The sequence below is a fragment of the Scaptodrosophila lebanonensis genome, unplaced genomic scaffold, assembly GCF_003285725.1.
Source record: "Scaptodrosophila lebanonensis strain 11010-0011.00,11010-0021.00 unplaced genomic scaffold, SlebRS2 tig00001412-arrow-pilon, whole genome shotgun sequence".
NCBI lineage: Eukaryota > Metazoa > Arthropoda > Insecta > Diptera > Drosophilidae > Scaptodrosophila > Scaptodrosophila lebanonensis.
The window spans coordinates 11,966,500-11,988,262 of NW_022060739.1; the positions used below are offsets into that span (position 1 = coordinate 11,966,500).

Here is a 21,763-nt window from a genome sequence, read left to right on the forward strand (position 1 = left end):
CCTAATAACCAACTTTGCTTTGCAATTAATTACATTACTGCAAACAAAATATAATTATAGAATTTAAGCTTACCAAAGTTACACCTATCTGTTTATCGTTTTTTCCATTTATCTTTTTCTAGAAATATTATTTATTATATATACAAATATACATATGTGATTGTAAAACCCTATTTAATAGTGCATATATATAAACAGAAACTACACCTGTACGGGCCTTTAAATTGGTCAACCTATGTTATGATCAATAAATACAAATATTTAAAAAAAAAAAACATTTATTATTGAATTTTTAATAATTAAGCAGTCAACTTTAAACAATGAACTCCATTTGGCATCCACAAAAATGGCTAGAAATATGTGTATATAAAAATACGTTTTAAAAAAATTAATTCAGATGGTCAGCAACGCTCGACTTGATGGCCACTTCTGAGAACTTCGTTACAATGTTTTTAGTTACGTTTCTAAACCATATCTATTGCCAAATAATGTAATATTTAGATTTAGCTGCACTGAACGAACTTCCAACTGAACTTTGCCATCCAATTTAAGGTACGTTTATGCGAATTTTTTCACATTCTTTACGTTAATTGATCATTTCTCGAGGACTTCAAATCTTAGCAAATTCTATACACACTCTTAAGGATTATTGATAAACTCTGTGAATTTGATAGGCTTTTTAATTGATAAACTCTCGAGGTGGCGGAGAAAATGGCAAATTGCCCGGCATGAATTGCTCAGCTTTGAAAGCCTCAATTTCCGCGGCGCTTAAGTTTTCCAACAAACTGTAGCAGGAGGCACTATCTCTAGGCTGTTGCTGAATGGCTGCCGACTCTTGCATCGGTTGCTGCGCTTGGATCTGATGTTGGGGCTGTTGTTGGGTCGCCTGACTAAAAAACGCGGAAGGCGGCGGTACTGCTGAAGTTTGTTGAAAGATGTTGCCGCTATTGGGCACAATAATAGCCGCTGGTGGTTGGCCAAACATGCCACCAACCGATTGTTGTTGTTGTGGCTGCTGCTGTTGAAAGCCACCAACAAAACTTGATTGTGGCTGCGGTTGTCCAAAGGTACTGACTATTTTGGGCTGCGCTGCTTGAGCGAATATGTTGCTGCTCTGAAATGGTGTCGCTGTTGGCTGTTGTTGGCCAAAGACACTTTGTGGCGGCTGTTGCTGTTGGGGCTGGGGCTGTGACTGCTGCTGTGCAAATAACGATGGTTGGGTCTGGGGCTGTTGTGCAAAAATCGACGTTTGTTGTTGTTGGGCGAATACATTACCACCACCACCGCCGCCGCCAAATATGCTAGCGGCAGGGTTGGCAGCCGTTGAGGCAGCGCCAAAAATATTTGAGCCCTGCTGCTGCCCCAATGTAGGTTGCTGTGAACTGAACGCACTGCCGGCTCCGCCACCTCCAAAAATGCTGCCCGTATTGGCAGTAGGTTTGTTAAAAATTGAATTTGTTGCCGCTGCATTTCCAGTGCCAAAGCCAAAGGGATTGTTGTTGTTGTTGTTTACGGGCGGCTTTACAGTGTCTATAATAGGAGTGTCATACACCTTTATGACCACTTCCAGTATTTGTGGAGTGACATGCAAAAGAGCTTTCATTTTGTTTGTCGCCTCCATTACTTCCTTGTTAAATTGCTGATGAAATTGCTCGAAATTCTGACCCTTGGACTGATAGCAAAGCCAGCGCACCTGCAAATTTGTTATATAAAAACTGTATAAAAATATGCATATTTAATAACTACCTCCTCGACTGACTGGTCCTCTATGAAGTTTGGTAAGCTTGGCTTGTCCTTGAACGGTCCGTAGCAAGAAAAAGGCCACATTTTACCATTGATGGAGGACTCAACATCAGTTTTTAGAATTTGCCTGCAATAAAGAGAAAGTTTGGTTAATTGACGCGAATAAAGATTAAGAATGATTGGTGGATTTAGGGATCAGGGCAGTGGTGTTTTTTAAATCTTAAAATTAAGTAATTAATGTGGTTTGGCAGCACAATACTTACTTAAGATCAAAGTGCTCATTGTTACACTTGGTGCCAAAGCGGCAAGAGCCCTGTTGAAAATAACGACAAAGCACCATTTTTGGAATAAATATAAATGTCCAGAATCGAAAACCAATGACTATGTGTTCTGTTCTCTAAATGTATTTTGTTTACGTTCTACATTCTACTTTTAAAGCATTGTTTCGCCAGAGTGGCCATGTACTTTTTACAAAGTAGATACCAGCGAGTTTTTTTTTTGGTATTTACAAGCATTTATAGCGCCGCTCCGTAACAATTCCGATTACATGATGGGATTCGAGTTTTCATCGATGTGTTGGGAGAATAATAATAGCTTATTTTCAAATCTGTATAGACCCACCATTCCCCAGTCTCAAATCTAAAACTAATTTGTTCCTTGCAAAATAATTTAATTGCTTCATTTACTCTTAGTTTATATTATTGTATGCGATGATGTGTACGCGCTGTTTTGCAAAGTGCGCTGACGATAACTGCTTTAGCGATGAACGGCTAAAAATGGGAATTATATCGATGAGTTGAGTGGATAATAACAGCTTATCCGGCAAATTCAAATTGGCCACCCTTTGCTTTTGTGCCTATATGTGTATGAAAAGCTTTAATTGCATTGCGCAGACCTACATTTGAAAAACATCTGTTCTGTTCCTAATAATTTAAATTCTTCAAACACTTAGTGGGTGCAAAAGTTTTAGCTACTTCTTTTTTCTTGTAAATATATTTGGTTTAATTAATGTTGTAAACATAATTTGTATACACAAAAGCTGTGGCAGATTTTGGCCTAACCACCTGTAGCGATGGTGGCAAAGCCAACGACAATTGCAAACAGCTGATGTGCATACAGATGTAATACAATTTATGCAGAGAACAACACTATCTGAAAAAAGTTCAAAGGTATTCCAGTTCTCAGCTGTTAATTTACATTTATCGGACGTAAAAATATAAACAAAAGTTAACAAAGAAATTCGATATATGACATATATACATAAATAAGAAAAGAGCAGTTGCCCGATGACCATTGGTGATTAATGGTGTTATTGTCACGTAGGCACGTCTGAAAAACAGCACAAAGGCATTTACAATGAGCTTCGAAGATCAGAGACAGGCCAAACGACTACGAGGGGTGCTACTAAAATGTGGCGGCTTTTCCAGCCAGTTGGCAAACAATGTCAGTGAAAAGGTGGACGGCGATCCTTTGTGGGGCTCTCGATTCGATTGGACCCATCCGTCGGCGGTGGTTCAAACCCATCTAGACTTTCTGCTCTGTATGTATGGGAAATTGGAGTAACAGTTAAGGATATTCCTATTCTTTTAATTTACTAGGTGGAGCCGATATTATATTGAGTAACACGTACCAGTCCAGCGTAGATGGCTTTATCAAGTACCTGGGGCTGACTCGTGAGCAGAGCATCGATTTGATGGCCAAAAGTGTGCATCTGGCGCAGCAGGCCAGGGAGCTGTACATGGAGCAGCTGGCGCCGGGTTGTGGACACCTTGAGCCAGGTCTGCCATTAGTATTGGCATCTATTGGACCCTATGGTGCGCACCTACACGACGGATCCGAATATAGTGGCGGATATGCAGACAAAGTGACCAAAGAGCAGCTGCAAAAATGGCACAGCACACGCATTGATACGTGCCTTAAACAGGCAGGAGCTGATGGACTTGCTGTGGAGACTATACCTTGTCAGATAGAAGCTGAGGCCGTCACAGATCTCATACTGCGTGAACACAAGGGCGTCAAATTCTGGGTGTCGTTTCAGTGCAAGGTGAGTGCTTAAGGTTGCGACATCTCTTCTTCATTAAACTTTTCCAATATAGGATGAAGTGAGCCTTGCCCATGGTGAATCTTTTGCACAGGCAGCTCTCTCTATTTGGCGTATTGTCCAATCGCATAACGCCCAGTCTTGCTTACTGGGAATCGGCGTCAACTGTGTAAATCCTTCCTTTGTAAGCCCACTATTCATATCCCTTAATGCCGCAGCCGGCGAAGAGCGCATTCCTCTGATCGTTTACAGCAATAGGGGCGAGACCTATGACAGCGACAAGGGCGAATGGATTGCCGGTGAGGACCTAAAACCTCTGGTCGACTATGTGCCCGAGTGGTGCAGTCTAGGTGCCTGCATTATAGGAGGCTGCTGCCGCGTCTACCCGGCCGATATTCTACAAATGCGCCAATGCATTGATAACATTGGCAATAACAACTAAATGACGCGACGCCGATGCTAACGTTGACAGTGACACTGACGTCGGCGTTGTTCATTGATAGATGATATACATATGTATGTATATGTATATTCTATATTTAGTTAAATAAATAGTTCTATACCTTGACCCATATACATATACATAAGTTCTCTCAATAAACATAAATATGCCCTTTGTTATAATTCTATTTGTAAACAGAACAGAACATTAAGATAAGAAATAACTTAATATTAATAATGGGAACCGGCCTTGATTCTATATTAATCCATATTATATTGTTATAAGCTGTTAATTTTGATTTAAAATCCAACTAAATGTTTTGTTATATTTGTTTTGGCATTCAAAACGAAAAAGATACAATTGATATTATTTTAAAAATGTTAATGAACTGCTATAATAATTATAATAATTCGAACCAAAGTCAATAAAAGTCACTCTGTTACATTGCTGTAGACTATTTGCTTGTATACGCTGTAACACGAGCTCTCTGTTACTTTGTTTGTAGACTCTGTAATACGAACACTCTGTTACTCAAGAGTTTAATTTTAGTTGAATTGTTTTTGGGTATTCCCCGTTATATTCTGTACTTATGTGATGCAATTTTTCAGTTCTTGGTAGGCAAAGAAGAAGGAGTGCTACATCACCAAGTATATTTATTCTTTATCAGCATAACCAAACAAGTCGTTCTACATATTCATTCTCTTGTGGCGCCCAAAATATGTACATACATATGTATAATGATTACAAATAATTAAAATTGTTAAATAATATTATAATCTTCAGCTTGAATTGAAAAAACGGAAGCCATTGTCCGACACACTTGCCAAATTTCAAGGCAAATGTTTAAATAAACTTGGAAAAATGGCGCAGTCGGTAAACAGGTTTGGCTGAGATGTCCCCCGAAAGGTTATCGCGGCAACGTTGTTAGCTCGGCTTATACACCAGCCGGCGGACCAGCTGTATGATTGAACGTGAACTATTTCATCATTCCGCTTGCCCTCTCGACAATCCACCATCCCCAGCACCATCTGCGAGTCGTCGTGTTTTGTTACAGGCCGACGACTTGCGTCGTTGCCGTTGTTATTGTTTGACAGCTGTGGAAGCCGAAGTCGCTCGCTTGTCCCCTCCTTATCGGAAAATAGTTCACTGGGCTCGTTCATCAAAACGTCTCGTCTCGTCCCGTCCATCCATTCGTCTAGCTGGCTGGCCACCAGTGGATTTGTTTTTGTCGGAGATGATAAGCAAAGCTGCTATAAAAGCCTACAAATGGCATAAAAACATTTAAACGCTCGACGGGAGTAGAGCAGCAATCAAAGTGTCGCGAACGCCTTAAACACACAAAGCACAGTAATATAAAGCGATCCTTTATATACTAAGGGGATTCTCATTTTAATTAGTTAACAAAATACCAATAATAAATAAGTTCTCAAGGTGAGTTTGCACCCAAACAGGGGAACATCAGAACCCAACTAAGAAAAACCGTTTGCTTAGCATTTATTTTCAAGTCTACCGATTTGACTCTCTCTGCTTGTGGTTTCAATATAAAAAATTATATTTAAAACATATAATTGATAATAAATAACACAGAACTAAACTATAATGCTTTTTGTATAAGCGATTGCCCCTACATGAAATATTGGAGCTTAATCGGACTGTAATAGAGTAGCAGATATTGATGGGCTTTAATTTTAATTGTTCAAGATCATCCAATTTAAATTTTACATTTTTCAGGCTAATTTTTTCTAAAGACTTATACGGAATGTCTTTTTATTGTGTCGATCTCTTCAATTTACTTAGTTTTTTCAAACGTTGAAGTTTATTTGGATGCTAGCCATGCATTTTTTAGCAAAATATAGTTTTGAGCTTAAATTTTTTATTACTGATGTCTAAAAAATTAAAATTTTACTTTGTATTGCTATTATTTTTGCTTATATTTTTGGCCAGAACATTTAATTTTGTATAATCTCCACTTGTTATTGCAATAACTTTAATGTTGTTACATAATTGTCGGAGTCGATAGGGTCAAGAAATACAAACTCGTTCTTTCTGCATTTAAACAACAATGTATGGAATTAATCAAAGCAAATATTTGTGCAAATAAATTGATTTATTTGTTGCTCTATCAACCAACCAGATGTCAAGGCTCACATTCATAGCAAAAGCAAAAAAAAAAAAACAAACAAAAAAATAAACAAAACAAAAGCGTTAGCCGCTGATAATGGCTTGTATGTGTTTAATCTGTAATATACATATTATTATTACAGCGCTCTCAATTGGCGATCGTGTTATCTGTGAACGTATGTCCCCTCCCCTCTCCTCTCCTCTCCAAATACGTGCGTTATAAATAAAGATGGCAGCAATGGACATTTTGGTGAAAGATGGCGGATTTGGCACACAAATGTCCGTCCATGTGGGTGACGCAGTGGATGGCGATCCGCTGTGGAGTGCGCGTTTCAATTCCACAAATCCGGCAGCTGTGGTGGCCACACATCTGGACTTTCTGCAGAGTAAGTGCGGCGTAGCAACAATGACAAAATGGAATATAAATAATTTATTTGAACAGACGGTGCGGACATCATATTGACAAACACTTATCAGACAAGTGTCGAAGGTTATATGGAGTATTTGGAGCTGGACGAAGAGGAGAGCATTGAGCTGATAAAGAAGACTGTGCGTTTGGCTCATGTTGCCATGGACAAATACAAGGCTGAATACTATCAGTCGCATCAGAAGATACCCGAGAATAAGTTTATAATTGCCTCCATTGGACCCTTTGGAGCACACCTGCACGACGGCTCTGAGTACACAGGCGACTATGCCGATTACGTGCCGGCGAAAACGATAACAGATTGGCACCGAGTAAGGATCGAGGCGTGCCTGGAGGAAGGAGTTGATGGCTTGGCTATTGAAACAATACCCTGTCAAATGGAGGCCGAAGCTTTGGTCGAAATGCTCTGCGACGACTACCCGGATGTCAAGTTTTGGGTAACCTTCCAGTGCAAGGTAGGTTCTATTGGTCCAGCAACCTTATTTGTGTGTGTGTGTGTGAGTTAGTTACCATAACATCCCTTTTCGCAGGACGAGAAAACATTGGCACATGGCGAGTACTTTTCGGATGCTGCTAACAGCATTTGGGAATTATTGCGGGAGCGTAATGCTCTTGACAGGTGCCTAGCCCTCGGCGTTAACTGTGTACATCCACAACATGTGACGCCATTGTTCAAGAGCCTTAATGGTGAACGCAGTGCCAAGGAAAAAATCCCCCTGGTCGTCTATCCCAACAGCGGGGAAGTGTATAACGTTGTTGACGGGTGGCATGGTCGTGAACACTGTGTCCCACTGGAAAACTTTGTACCCGAGTGGGCACAATTGGGTGCAAAAATTATTGGTGGCTGCTGTCGCACCTATGCCCGGGACATAAGGCATATCAGCGAAGCGATACATGCAATCAACAAGCTGAGAAAAGGTGCCTGACTAAACATTTTAAATTGAGCTTCTGATCTCAGACGCAAAAGGGCCATATTATTAAGTTACTCAATTCAAGTATATGTATGTAGGTTCACTAGTTTTTTAAAATAAAAAGAAGATAAAATGAAAACTGAATAACGTCAACTTAATTCTTGTTCATTGTTGCAATATCTGTGGTGTTCTGGGAAAATGTTGGAAACATTGGTTCGTCGGAAGTTAAATTTTTACGGACAGATGGAAACTGTCATTCTCATAAAGAATTTAATAATATTCACATCCTTGGGTCATATGTGAACAATAAGCAGCGATGCAAAAACAAAAATATGATTGTCCAAGAAGTACTATTTTTCAAAAAATAAACGAATACTTAGAATGCAATTTACGTTTAGAGGTAGCGACGATGTAAGCTATATAGCCTAACTTAAACTAAATTATTTTGTCCTAAGCCGGTGTGGATTTTGAAAATTAGAGAAATGAAAAGTTGCATTGAATTTTACGTTTCACTTTGAACAGAAATTTTGTACAGCACTATCCAAGCGCTCCGAAACAATTCATTCTGTTTTAGCAGCCCTTTAAATTAACATTTGGCAATAACATTTGAATGGCAATTAAGAAGAAGAAGCTTTTGACAAAGGCGGGCTGACAAATTCGGTGTGTTTAGCAAACATATAATACGGTCACGCTGTTAATCCGCAAAGAGCAAAAATTGCAAATTTAATAAGTTTAAAACAAAAGTTCATTGTAAATAGTCCTTGAAACGCGTTAGCAATATAACCGTGAAAAATGTTGATCAAAGTAAAGGTAATATTTCACATTCTTTTTTAATTTCGATGGACGCGATGCGTCAGCGTTTGCAGCACACGTCTGGAGCGAACACCAGCAAAGCGTCGTATTGCTATATTGCCATTTCATCATTACAGACCCTGACCGGCAAGGAAATAGAAATCGACATTGAACCCACAGATAAAGTGGACCGCATAAAGGAGCGCGTCGAAGAGAAGGAGGGAATACCACCTCAGCAGCAACGTTTGATCTTCTCCGGCAAGCAAATGTAAGTCAATTGCAAATTAATCAAAAGTGATTCTAACGCCAATTGTCATTATTTAAATTCTGCAGGAACGACGACAAAACTGCCGCTGACTACAAAGTTCAAGGCGGCTCGGTGTTGCATTTGGTTTTGGCCTTGCGCGGAGGAATGCTTTAAGCTAGGAGGAGTCGACGCTCCAAAATTACTATGTAGTTAATTGGTAATCAATTAAGATATGGATGCCCAGCAGGGCTCAACACACATTTTTTACCGAATTTGCCAGCCCCTCAAATTAAATTATCAGCGGCATTTGTACAAAAATACACAAGTTTATTGAGTTAGTAAAATCAATCAAGCAAAGTGACGATCATCTTGCATCTTTTCCGCCCACATATCGTCCAATTAACAAATGATTTTTTGGTGTACACTGCTCCGGTTTTAGCCGCGTCAATATCACTTCATAGCCTGCTTCCTCCGCCTGCAGCTTGCGATCCGTATCTACTATGCACATGCAATTCAAGCCTTGGAGAGTAGTTTCTGGCTTACAGTTCGTTGTGCCTAACTCGTGTGCCTGATCTGCTGTGTGCGCTATATACAAATAGTCCTTAGTATTCAGTACCTCGCGAAAGCATTCACTCAACGGATACGCTATATGTGGCATGGGCTGTAGGGAACCGTAGCAGCAAGGACAACAAACAAATCGCGCATTCACACGCTGGCATTGCTGCAGAACAATGTCTGTTGCTGTGCCACAAGCGTGCAGCGAAGCGCCAATGTCGAAGCACCCCACAAAGTAGTCTATATTGCACTGATAGAATATGCAATTGTTCAGCTTAAGTTCTGCTGCGCGTTTCTGTGCGTGCGCCAACGAATAGGCCTTATTCTCGGTGACAATAATAGTGCAGTGCGGCAATCTAAGGGCCAGCAAAATGGCCAAGTGTCCGGTACCGCTGCAAAAATCGACTATTCGATCGCCAGAACGCGCCAGAGAGACTACAGCGTTTGCCATGTTCTCCAACTGCTGACGCTTACGTTCTAGTCGCTCCTTGGGCAGAGCCGAACTTTCGGCATGTGCGGGCTCTATTTGCTGCCAGTCAATCAGTCTGTCGCCGAATGAGTGCTCGGATTCGGCTGTGAAGTTCAAGTGCAGCTGCGCTAACTTTGATAAGGCTGCGTCAACTTCAGACTGGATGGTATAAATACGATTGCGCGGTCGATATCGCTTAGGATCGGCCTTATAGAGACTGGTCGCCTCACAGTCTGGAATGCTGAGAAGCTTCTCTGTTAGATGTGCACAATATGGCACATAGAGTTCGTTTAGAATTCTCGCACATGACCCGTCAAATGCGTCTACCTGCAATAAATCCGACACTATTAGCTTTTTTCTTTCATTATTATATGACAAATTACCTCGCAAAGCCAAGTGCTCATCAATGGAAAGTGCGATAGCATTTGGGGACATTGCTGAAAGACTAGACGAAACATTGGATAGAGTATTAAGTCTGCAATGGTGAAGCTAACTCCCTCTGCGAAACGATGCTCAATCAGTAGCTCTTCCTTCGGCGTGCTGCAATTAATAACAATTCGTCCCTTGCGGGTGCACTTTGAATCATTCTCACTCTGATTTGCCTGTTCCCTGGCCTGTTTGTATATGTTATGCATGCGCACTGGTTCATTCATGTGCTGCTCGAAACGTACTACAGGATTAGGCACCTCTTCCAACATCCCACCATCATGCAGCTGACTAACCGCGTTGACAACGTCAACCTCACAGAAACGTGTCCAAACGGAAGCCTCAGCGGGTGCCAGTAAACAACTAGACTTAAATCCCAACAGCTTGCACAACTCAGCATTAGGCTGACGATTAATAAGTTCCCTACAAACAGCACACAATCCGGCAATATAGGTGTTTTCTTCCCTACCGTAGATGGGAAGACGTAGATCGCGAATCGCTGGCAAAGTTGCAGCATCTTTCAATATAATATGATGATCGGTAAGTTCGCGGCGCAGCTGGGTGCTGCGTAAAGGTATTTTTCCAGTCTTTATTTTTGTTGCCACAAAATTCAATTTTATGTTCTTCGGTTCATGGAGGTAGCGATATGTGTAGAGCACGATAAACGAAGGCACTGTAGCGTATATTAAGGTTTCTTCATTCTGTGTGCTTATTTCGATCTCCAAGTACAGTTGATCCATTGTTTAATAGAAGACGAACTAAAAATGAAAAAAAATAATCATGGCAAAGCAACAGCAGGGAAATTTGTGGTTATGTTAAAAATAAATAAATACAGCTGGGCGCTGTATTTGAAGAAGAACACTTTTGCCATTCACAGCGACAGCTAGTTTTTTCGAATAGACTATTTAATAGACTATTCCGACCTTTTATTTTTTTTACATTTAACTTTATTAACAAAGAATTGCCAAGTCCATAAAAAAGCATGTGCATTAAATTAAATCGCTGCCTGTAAAAAGAACAGAAAGATTCAACAAATACAAGTTGTCCTTCAAATTTTCCCTTTGAGTGTTTGTTTACGTATTCTCATATGTGAATGTATTTATAAATATGTGTATTGTATGTAGATGTTATTTACTTACTTTTTATATAATTACCGGTGCGCAAGACTACGTTTATCAGCGGCATTGTTAGTACTCGCGCCCTGAGAAAATTGAGTAAGGCACATTAAAACGTCTAACTCGGGCTATGAGCAATAAACTACATACATATGTAGTTCATATGATGTCAAGGCCAACACGTTTCTATGAGCTATGAACAGTTCTAAAAAAAATTTTTAAGCAAAACCTGGATAGATATCCGGCTAGATATCATTTTTATTTTAGAAATACACTCAAATGTATATTCTTCCGATAGTTTATGCTGTTATTAAGTTTCCATATATGAGCAGATAATATTCAACCCTATTAGCGCCACCAAATTCCATCAAATTATGCAAAATATTCCTAAATGTACGATCTTTCGAAAAACGCATAGGTTCTGCAAATGGCCTTCACTTGGTTCGAAGTAAAATTCAAAAGCTTCAGCGCAGAACTCTTCTAACGAATGCAGATAAACTTTCTTAGCGCTGTTCACTTGATTTTGATATTAAAGCGAATGTTATCTTTTATAATCTTCAAGATTTGTGTGTATGTATGTTTGTTTGTATATACAATTATGAGCACTAAATCGCGTTAAGTGAAATTAATGGGTCGAATCACGACTTAGTGTTTGATTGACACTTATTGTGACGGTTTTGTAACTGCAACCAAACTGATAAGGCCCTCTTATATTGTGAAAATTAAAGACGACAACTACGGCGGGCAGACCAGCACCTACGCAATCAAAATGTAAACAGATCGCAATAAAAAATTGAGTAAATAAAATAAATTAACCGGGCAAATGAGACAAACAGGCACGCAAACACAAACACATCAACACACATACGCCTTAATACACACGTATATCCATATATATACCTACTAAGGCAGATATCAAGAAGCGAATGCGACGCCAACGAACTCGTTTCAATTGAAGCTACACGGTGCGGTCTACAGTATCTCAAATTTTATTTCACTTTTGAACGCGCTACCGAGAAGCACGAGTAATTTTACAATACAGGCGCAATTCTTTGCAATTTCAAATACATACATACATACTCGTATATACAAATAATGGAGCAATGGAACAACGTCGAGCTGACAAATATGTCCAAAAAATCGTATACCTTGAATCACGAATACGATGGCGCGCAAAGGCTGAATAAAGAGAACGCACCCCCTACACAAACCGCCTCATCGACGGAACCAAGCCCTCAGTGCGACCTCCTGCAGCCAGGCTCAGATATAAAGCCTAAAATAAAGCCTGAAGATGTGGAGACATTGGTGAGACGCCTCTATGGCATTACAATAAGCGAAATCAAGGAGCTAATTTCTTACGATGATCGCAACTATTTTATCAAGGAGGACAGGTGAGCTGAAAATCGAAAGGAATTTATCTATGTTGGAATTCGTTCATATGTACATATTTGTATGTTTGTTTCTATTCGATACATGCTATTTTTAGCAAATTAATTAAAGTTGTTAGTTGAAGTAATTGAGCGCAACGCTTTTCATAGCTATATGTATTTATACACAGTCACTCGCATGTGTATATAGTACCCGTACCGCGCCATACGCTTAGCCTGCACTCACAATTTAAACAGATTCTTTTGTTATCTCGAAGACACATTTCTGTAGTTAGAGACATCCATTTTGTTTCTACTGCTTTGAATACTGATGTTCCGTTTGACATACATATGTGAACACAATTTTCTAGATATTGCATAGTAACTACCTAAACTTATCCCCTAAATTGTCCTTGAGAATTACAATCTATAAGCCAAGTGGGGTTATTACTTCGCGGCCTTTACCTTGAAGGTTGGCCTGTGCGTTGATTTTCTAATTATTATATTTATTATGGATAATAATTGTATTCAGCAAAAAAGAATTTTCAAATGTAAATTTACAACCGAGTGATGAATGTTTGTTCTGTTTAATAAATTAATCTTAAGGCTACTTTAGGACAGGCCGATTTGAAAAACAAACAAGCCAAATAAAAGCCAGCACTAAAAAAAATATTACAAACAAAATAAATGCCTCAAAAAAAGCTCTCAAATAAATATTAAGAAATTAATTTATAAATTACTTTAGTACAGGCCTCTTTTGAAATCCAAACATGCTGAGCTTTGGCTGATTGATTTGGTTCAAGTTGCTGGTCGTCTTTATGAATGTCGATGTCTTGGATGGCTTCGGCTTCGAAAGCCCCAGACGACGACTCCTTTGTGGCTGATATTGCTGCAACTTTAAGCTTGAGGAAGAGTGGGTGCTGCTGTTCGTTTCTTGACTGCTGAGCAATGTCGTCGACTCCGTGCTGTCGTCCGAAGATAAGAGCACAACATTATCCACATCCGGTGCACTATTATTTGATTCTATGGTATTCTCAAGCCGCTTTATTTTACTTGGGGAATGACATTCCTTTTCCAGCTCGACTGGCAATTCTGTCAAAGCCGTCTCGATAGCCTCTGATGACTGTTTTGTGGGCTGTGTGGCGAAAAAACGACTACGCACCTCTACCTGCTTCTTTGCATAGATGCTGCGCTTTATCGAACGCGCCAGTGGCCCCACATCTGCGGCTGTCGGATCCAATTTTTTAGGACTGAGTATCTTTAAAAGCGAACCGTTTTCACAAACGGGTGACGCTTTTTGTTCCTTGGCGAACGGATTATGGCGACTCTTTGTTTGGGCCGGCGATTCTCGCGACGATGGGGCCTCATCGTCCCCACTGCTGCTAGAGCTTTTCCGCTTGCGTTTCGTTCCCGAGTTATACAGACAAAATACTTCAGCTTCAGTTTGTTTGGCCCGCTCCAAACGCTGATTCATATCCAGCTCAGTGTTTATGATTTGACTGGTAAAATCGACTTTCTTGAAATAGAGAGCACAGTCCACCTGATCCGACTTATTTTCAATTGCGGGCGGAGCTGAATGATTGGTTTTCCAAATGCTTTTATGCTTTGCGCATTTTACAGCTTTGGCTGGCAGTGAGCTGAAATCAGAGGCACGTTCCGGGTGCCAATCATCCAAGCGTTTTAACGTAAAGGGATTTAAGTTGCCCAGAGCTAGGTGCAGTGCCTGTTCGCTATCTGCCAGCAATGAACCCGCATTGCTGCAGTAACGTTCGTCTGTTTCGTGTTCTGTAAGGGCATTCAAACGCTCCATACGTCGTGTCAGGGGATTGTAGATGTACATATGTTTAAAGGTGGCCTCAGCTTTCAAAAAATTCTCAATGTACTCGTCATCTACCTAAAAACAATATCATAACAATAGTATACTATTTATATGTATAGCTTATATCACCCACCTTTAAGTTGCGCATATTCAAATACTGCGGAATCTTCTTTAATGCTAAGCGCATGTCGTCCTGTTCGGTCTTGAGCATAAATTTACAGGCCTTGGCCAGACCGATGCCAGGCAGCGAATCCAAATAATCACAACCAGATAGAATGCACATACGTCGGAATTTATCAAAATGATATTTCTCTTCACGACAGCCCATGGCCAGATGGAGTTTTTTAGCCTCCACGAGCAGACCGCAGCCATTCAAATCAAGCTTAAATATAATCTTTTGCGCGCCAAAAAGCGTCAAGTCCGAATCCTCCGTAACAACGTATTCTGCCAATCCAGCCTGGCTGAGCCAAGCCATCTGTGCATCGGCCTCATAAGGCGCTACAATACAATCGATATTTCTCAAACGACACTCCTTTATTAGCCGCAGTGCCATTTCATGTGTCACATCCACACAACGGCGCATTTGTGATCGCGCTTCCTCCACACGACCCAAGCGCAGCAGCTCCGCCGCCCGCTTCTTACTTTGCTGTCTATTTTCTCGACGCCTCTTTTCCGTTAGTGCTTTGGCGGGTAAATGCTGGCCGTCAAACACCAGAATTGGTTTGATGTCGTGCGAAAGCAGCATATTCACATACTTTAGGCAGTATTGTACATAGAGATCTGTATCCTCACCTCGAGCCAACTTATCGGCACAACTAAATACCCCTTTATGTAGCCAACAGTATGTGTCGATTGCTACTGTGCTGCCGCGGATTTGCTTTAAGTTCAGCTCAACAGATGCCTTCTCAAGAAATGGAATAAGGCCGGTGATACCCATTGAAAGATAGGAACAATTATTTCGGGATGCAGAACAACTACTTTTTGTTTAAATCAATTACACATCACAGAAAACAATTACTAAAAACAAAGACGATGTCGAATATACAGCTGTTGCCGCCAAAATTATGTACAAATGTCATGCGCTTGCTTCTGCTTCTTACTCCTATGCCAATCACATAAGTGTCTCTTTTCCAACACCTATTTAACTGCTAATATTTTCTTTGGTATTTTCTTTCAGTAATGTAAAAAATCCGTTGATTGTAGCACATTGTCCGCAGGGCTATGTTTTGAAAGTTGTTAACAGTTTAGATTCGAAGAAGGAGGACATTGTGGACGCTCAAAATCAACTGCTATTATACTTAGGTAACTATTGACAAACGAGTTCTTATTTATATTTGCCCAACTGTTGCAACTAATTGCACTCATTTTTCTGTATGCCCCTATCAGCTAAGAATAAGGTACAATGTCCAAAGCCAATTGTAAATGCATGTGGCAAATATTACTCTGTGGAGCGATTCAGTGGCGGAGGTGGCAATGTCGTGCGGCTGCTGGAATTCGTCCCGGGCAAGATGTTCCACGAAATCGAGGTGACCAAGAATCTACTTTACCAGAGTGGACAATACTTGGCAAAACTGAATGGTGTAATGAAAAATTTCACTCATCCAGCGTATGAATCACACAAAACCATTTGGATGCTACAATCGGCGCCACAACTAAGGGATTTCCTATATGCCCTTAAAGATCTGTCACGACAGGCAATAATTGAAGAGATAATTGATGCCTTTGAATTAAAGGTGTTGAGTGCACTGCCGGGACTGGAGAAACAAATTATTCACGGTGATTTTAATGAGCAAAATATTGTAGTGGCGAAAGGACCATCGAACGAATATTGCGTAACAGGCATTATAGATTTTGGAGATACGAGCAAGTCTCCAGTGCTGTTCGACATCGGAATAGCTATGGCTTATATGATGCTACAGGCCAGAGACCTAGCTAGTGGCGGCATTTTCTTGTCCGGCTACACGATGGTGCGGCCCATCAGTTCCATAGAACGTGACTATTTAAAGTATTGTGTGGCGGCACGTCTAGCTCAGAGTCTGGTCATGGGCGCCTATACACACACGCTGCATCCAAGCAACGACTACGTTCTGGTTACCCAAGAGCAGGGTTGGCGTTTAATTGAACAGCTTTGGCGCGAAAAATTCGATACGATCGACGAACTTTGGGAGACTACTGGCCATCAGTATCTGACGCAAAGCCACAAATAGGTCGGTCCCAATCCCATGATGACACTTCACCAGAGTATACATTCGTCAATTTATCTTTAAATAATATAACATATCAATAACAGCAGCTACTGTCTTTTGACAAAAACTAATTGAATCCAAAGTATTGAAAATATGCTTTATCGTTATTTTTATACTATTTTGTATATTAATGTGTTCTATGTATATATACATACATACATATAATATCTTAACATTAAAACTTGTTAAACAGTTAAATTTACAAGTACATTGGATGTGGTTTTTATTTAGAATTTTGTGTCTTTTTTCCTGTTATAAAAGTTCGGACATAATTGCTAAGAATATTGGGATCTCTCTATTTGTTAAACTTTATGTTAAATTTATAGTTTACAGCTGCATCTTCTTTCATTATTCGTAATCGTAGGGTAGGTATAAGTTTCCACAACTTTTTTTTAGTTATAATTAGGCATATTAAAATTGAACTATTTTATGACTAATTACATGGAATTGCGTTATAAAATTTTAATCCAACTCTCGCTCAACGCCCATCTGGGGAATAAACAAACCAAATCACATGTTGGTTAACTAACCGATGCTTAGCTGGATAGCTTCCTAAACAGAAAAATATACTACGTGCTTCATACAAATAATGGCTTTACTCCTAGAACTATACAATGAACGGAGTCTCGAGGACTGCCAAATGTTACATATAAAGTGACTGCGAGTTGTTGTAGAATTAAACAATTAAAAATGCAAATAAATAAATACCATACGTACTCATTAGATAGTATAGTATATGCTTTAGTTTGAAAAATCGAGTTTATTTATTTCGTAGTTAATCTTAATATTTTCTTCTTTTTTTTGGTACAAAATAAAACAGACAATAGAAACTAAAGAAAAGCTACATATTCAACTTCGTTGGCATACCAAAGCATACGCTCTCTGCACACACTCAAGACTACAATTTTTACATTATTACACTGGCTCCCTAAGGAAACGAAAAAAGAAGAGAACATAAGGTCCCAAGCGCACGGACAATATACCTGAGTACCAACTCGGCCCTAGGACCCACACAAACGTACATAAATGATATTGCAAAAAAAAAAATTAGTTACATAAATTGTTTATAATAAGTATGGGTTGCTTTAATAAATTATACAACAAAATTAAAGTTTTCAGCATTCCGCTAAAAATAAGTCTAAAAATTTCATTTTGTTTGCCAAAACAGCCCAATTTTTATGGTCGCTACGAGCTGTATCTGCATCCATAAGTTATATTTTGGTTATCACGGTTTGTCGCGATTATTGTGTTAATGCTGAGATAATCCGATGTGGACATTGGTTTCATTCTAAGGTAAATTTGAAAAAAAAAAAAATATTTTCGGAAATACAGCTAACTAAAATATTTCCTTAGTTTATTGTTAACTTTCTACATAAGGACTAAAGACTGTTATATCTTAAAAAAGGTGGTTAATTAAAAAAAAAGACAAAAAATAAAAACAAAATCAGCATTCAATAAGCAACGTCGTCATTTATATGAACCTTTGGCACGCCACTCAATGCTCCTTTTTACACTGCCTATGGGCTTCGTTAACGCTGGCGCCGCTGCTGCTTGCGTCGCTTTAGGAACACAAACGAGGAATTCATCTCTTGATGCCTCGCTTCAGCGGCGGTCGTTCGTAACTTTTTGCTGGACAGTGTGGCCACCGGCATGGCACGCGCCTTGGCAGTCGCAATGGCGGTCTTGGCATTCGTCTCGTCCAGCCAGGGCAGTGTAAAGTCGGTACGCGTCTGAAGATTCACCAAATTCTCGCCAAATGCCTGGACAAACACATCATTAACAAACTCAACTGACTCTATATCGCTGGGTAGCGGATAGAATGTGGACATGGGCAGCGGGTCGAGCTTCACTATCACTTCATCCTGATTGTGTCGCTTGCGCAGATTCTCGCATGTTATTTGGTCCCGCACGCTGCGGGCATCGCGTTTCTTGCGAATGTTCTCATCCCGCACATGCGGCTCGTGTCGTTTAATAAAATCATCGTCGAGTAGCGGCTCGATATCTTTATTGTCTGTCGTTGGCTGTAGCTCAACCTGCTCCCATTTGGGTATTTCCAAGTGCGGATTGTCAGAAAACAGCTGTTCGGCCTCCTCCAAAAAGAACTCGAAATCGCAGTGCACTTCTTGATCCTCATAGGCGCGCGTCGTATACAGATATGGTGTACTGAGGAATCTAGAGGTGGGCTTTATTTTTGTGTAGGCATGTGGCGTACAGTTGTTTACCGTCCGGCGACTATTACTGGTGGTGCTGCTAACGCTACTGATGGATTGTGGTGTCAACGGTGTTGCTTTTGTACCAGTTACCTCCGTTTTCGATTGCGGTGAGGCGGAGGATATTGGCGTTGGTTGTGGTGTAGATGAGGGCGTAGTCGTTGGCGTTGGTGCGGGAGTAATTGGAGCCGCTGGTGTTGAAGCTGCCGCAGGAGTTGTTGGTTCTGGTGGAAATATCAAGTTTGAGTTTTTAATCTCCTTCTGAAATTTCTTAAGATGCAACGTCGGCACTTGGGTCAATTGCTTATAAATGTGCTTGTGCAATTTCTGTTTTGTTTGCTCCTCAATACTCAGTATCCGTGGCTCTTGTGCTGTCGCCTTACTGGTCTTTGTGTAATTCGCTGGCACTGGCGCTGTACAATTCGATTTTACCGCATCCGACTGTTGTTGTTGGTAACTCAGCTTGCTAGAAAGGGGGCCAACTCGAGGCTTCTTTGAAAGTTCCATTTGCTTCTTTTGTGTTAGTTTTGTTACCAGATAATTCCCAACCGCTGGCTCCGATTGCACCTTCTGCGTTATATGCTTATTTTTAGGAAATGCTGCAACATTTCTTTTTGACTCTGCAATAAACGCTGCTGCTGCTGCTGAAGCTGCTGATATATTCACTATCGTCGTATGTAGATCGTCGATAATGGATTCATTTTGTACCTCTTCTGTTTGTAACAGTCCCTCATCAGCATACTCTAAATGGTCTTCGGTAACGATTTTATCTTTAGTGTATCTCAGGTGGCCATGGTGCCCATGAACGCGCTTCGTAGCTGCGTGATCCTCATTAGCAGTCACAGCGACAGGTTCCAACTTCTTCACATCGGAATTTTTCTGTTGCACCTTTTGCTGGTGGTTTGGTGTCGAATGAGCTGAAGGCGTGACCTGATTTTTGGAAATAAGTCCGATATCGTTGCTAACTCCACGTTTAACTGGGGCCACCGGCATTGTGTCCGTTAAAACCAACTAGAAAAATATATTTTACAGCATTTAAAATCAATGAAAGCTCTACGCATTTTAACTCTTACCTTTGACAGCGACTTAGAACGCGAAGACTCGTCATTCCATATATTTAGGGGCCTCTCCATGTCAATCCTTTTCACCTCTACACTTTTGATAACTGGCACCAATGGCCGCTCCTCCTCCTCCTCCTCCTCAGCGGGCCTCTCTATGTCAATCCTTTTCACTTCTACACTTTTGATAACTGGCACCAATGGCCGTTCCTCCTCCTCCTCAGCAGGCAGCTCTTGGTCTGATGATTCGACAGGGATTTCAACGGGTTGTATTTCAATGTGATCATTATTATCAGCAGTCTCTTCCTCCAACTCCACCTCCTCGCCCACATCGTCGACTGGTCCACATCTGGAGACTTCCTCCTCAGCACCAATGATTGTCTCGGTAACCACCTCCACCTCCCCATCTACAAGCTGCGGCCCATCATCCAGTTCGGCGTGTTCATCATGCACACTGTGATTTGAGGTGGAAATGAGACTGGACTCTTGATTCACACGTCTCAAAATTATAGTGCTGACTTTTTTCCCGCCATTAAACTCGCCCCTTACTTTACTATCGCTTGTATTTAGGGAGGCATTCGTCGCCGGTGCAACTGAAGGCAGCTGTGCCACTGATGTGACCAAAACCTTCGGTTTGCTTAGCTGAAAGTGTGGATCAGTCAGCGGCTGCAAGTAATGTGGTTCATTGTGCAACTCTTTTTGCTGCTGTTCCTGCGGTGGCAAAATTTGCAGCTTCTGCTCGTATTGAACGATCTGTTTTGTATCTGGCTCCTCTAGCTCCTGCTGATGCTGCAGGTGAAGAGGTGGGGGATGTGGTTGTACTTGGTTAGGCATATGTACCATCGACATTCCAATAATCGTTTGGGTTTCCACATGGCACAAGACCCTCGCCTGCGACGTCGGCGGTGAATGGTCATCATTATCTGCATTGACCGGCCGTTTTATATTCCGCCGCAATTGTCGTCGCAGATCCTCGATAGCTTCTTCGAGTTTTGCATTCTCTTCTTCGAGCTTCGCATTCTCTTCTTCAAGTTTTGCATTCTCTTCTTTCAGATTTGAATTATCGCCTATTAGTTTTTGATTCTGTGAAAGCAATGCTGCGTTGTTACTGCTCTCCTCTTCCAGCTCCTTGTCCTTGGCTGCTATATTGTCGGTTTGCTCCTGCATTAAGTTCATATGTAACACAATCATGCGCTTGAGATTGTTATTTTCGACAATTAGCGTAACCAAGTCGGAGCTGGCATTACCGGCTGTGGCGGTATTGCCTGGAGCCGGAGGCGCGATTGCACCAGCAGCTCCAATACTGGCAAGACCATGAGCATTAGGACGTGGCGGCTTATAGTAATAGTTTTTACTGCCGGATGTGTCGTGCTTGCTGTGGCTGTGATGCTGGCGTATATAATTCTTGTTTGCATGTTTAGGATAGTAGTAATCACCAGGGCCGGCGCATGCTCGTGCAGAATAATATGGATGATTGAGACCCCATTTAAATCGCTTATCCATTGCTTATTCAATTATTATCTGCGAACGCTTAAAATATCATAATTCGGTATTTGTTTTGTTTGTTTCGCGCACACACGCTTCCACCACGACAACTTCTACAGCCGCAGCTGATACTACAGTAAAATGCGTAAATCGTCTTTTCACCACACTTAATTTTTTTCTTCTATCGCTTTTCCCAGAAAAATGTGTTTGTGCACAAATTTGACATGTTTATGGATTGCACAGCATGGCATTTAGTGACAGTAATTAGCCAAATATAATGCAATATTTA

The 21,763-nt window shown here is 40.8% G+C and overlaps 8 protein-coding genes across 8 annotated transcripts; 4 read left to right on the plus strand and 4 right to left on the minus strand.

Moving 5' to 3' along the window:
* Nucleotides 1-277: 277 nt before the first annotated feature.
* Nucleotides 278-2,157, minus strand: LOC115631966 (nucleoporin-like protein amo1). The gene is made up of 3 exons (XM_030528833.1): nt 2,007-2,157; nt 1,747-1,870; nt 278-1,693 (listed from the first exon to the last, which is right to left on the minus strand). The coding sequence occupies exons 1-3, from the start codon at nt 2,081-2,083 to the stop codon at nt 680-682; spliced, it is 1,215 nt and encodes a 404-aa protein (XP_030384693.1). The 5' UTR covers nt 2,084-2,157; the 3' UTR covers nt 278-679.
* A 649-nt stretch (nt 2,158-2,806) lies between these two features.
* LOC115631470 (homocysteine S-methyltransferase 2) lies at nt 2,807-4,413 on the plus strand. The gene is made up of 4 exons (XM_030528223.1): nt 2,807-2,912; nt 3,067-3,283; nt 3,342-3,787; nt 3,840-4,413. The coding sequence occupies exons 1-4, from the start codon at nt 2,877-2,879 to the stop codon at nt 4,224-4,226; spliced, it is 1,086 nt and encodes a 361-aa protein (XP_030384083.1). The 5' UTR covers nt 2,807-2,876; the 3' UTR covers nt 4,227-4,413.
* Nucleotides 4,414-5,519: 1,106 nt separating this feature from the next.
* Nucleotides 5,520-7,838, plus strand: LOC115631515 (homocysteine S-methyltransferase). Its single transcript, XM_030528285.1, has 4 exons — nt 5,520-5,657; nt 6,491-6,733; nt 6,790-7,229; nt 7,305-7,838. The coding sequence occupies exons 2-4, from the start codon at nt 6,577-6,579 to the stop codon at nt 7,698-7,700; spliced, it is 993 nt and encodes a 330-aa protein (XP_030384145.1). The 5' UTR covers nt 5,520-5,657; nt 6,491-6,576; the 3' UTR covers nt 7,701-7,838.
* Nucleotides 7,839-8,296: 458 nt separating this feature from the next.
* Nucleotides 8,297-9,085, plus strand: LOC115631885 (NEDD8). The gene is made up of 3 exons (XM_030528734.1): nt 8,297-8,495; nt 8,615-8,745; nt 8,811-9,085. The coding sequence occupies exons 1-3, from the start codon at nt 8,478-8,480 to the stop codon at nt 8,896-8,898; spliced, it is 237 nt and encodes a 78-aa protein (XP_030384594.1). The 5' UTR covers nt 8,297-8,477; the 3' UTR covers nt 8,899-9,085.
* On the minus strand, nt 9,043-11,414 carry LOC115631883 (glutathione S-transferase C-terminal domain-containing protein homolog). Its single transcript, XM_030528732.1, has 3 exons — nt 11,314-11,414; nt 10,132-10,932; nt 9,043-10,075 (listed from the first exon to the last, which is right to left on the minus strand). Exons 2-3 carry the CDS (start codon nt 10,912-10,914, stop codon nt 9,089-9,091), a joined length of 1,770 nt encoding a protein of 589 aa, XP_030384592.1. The 5' UTR covers nt 10,915-10,932; nt 11,314-11,414; the 3' UTR covers nt 9,043-9,088.
* Nucleotides 11,415-11,843: 429 nt separating this feature from the next.
* Nucleotides 11,844-16,929, plus strand: LOC115631884 (hydroxylysine kinase). The gene is made up of 3 exons (XM_030528733.1): nt 11,844-12,680; nt 15,653-15,777; nt 15,862-16,929. Exons 1-3 carry the CDS (start codon nt 12,385-12,387, stop codon nt 16,680-16,682), a joined length of 1,242 nt encoding a protein of 413 aa, XP_030384593.1. The 5' UTR covers nt 11,844-12,384; the 3' UTR covers nt 16,683-16,929.
* Nucleotides 13,367-15,519, minus strand: LOC115631882 (exonuclease 1). Its single transcript, XM_030528731.1, has 2 exons — nt 14,609-15,519; nt 13,367-14,550 (listed from the first exon to the last, which is right to left on the minus strand). Exons 1-2 carry the CDS (start codon nt 15,410-15,412, stop codon nt 13,393-13,395), a joined length of 1,962 nt encoding a protein of 653 aa, XP_030384591.1. The 5' UTR covers nt 15,413-15,519; the 3' UTR covers nt 13,367-13,392.
* A 532-nt stretch (nt 16,930-17,461) lies between the features above and the next one.
* LOC115631881 (protein male-specific lethal-1) lies at nt 17,462-21,715 on the minus strand. Its single transcript, XM_030528730.1, has 2 exons — nt 20,005-21,715; nt 17,462-19,942 (listed from the first exon to the last, which is right to left on the minus strand). The coding sequence occupies exons 1-2, from the start codon at nt 21,490-21,492 to the stop codon at nt 18,251-18,253; spliced, it is 3,180 nt and encodes a 1,059-aa protein (XP_030384590.1). The 5' UTR covers nt 21,493-21,715; the 3' UTR covers nt 17,462-18,250.
* Between the last annotated feature and the right edge of the window lie 48 nt (nt 21,716-21,763).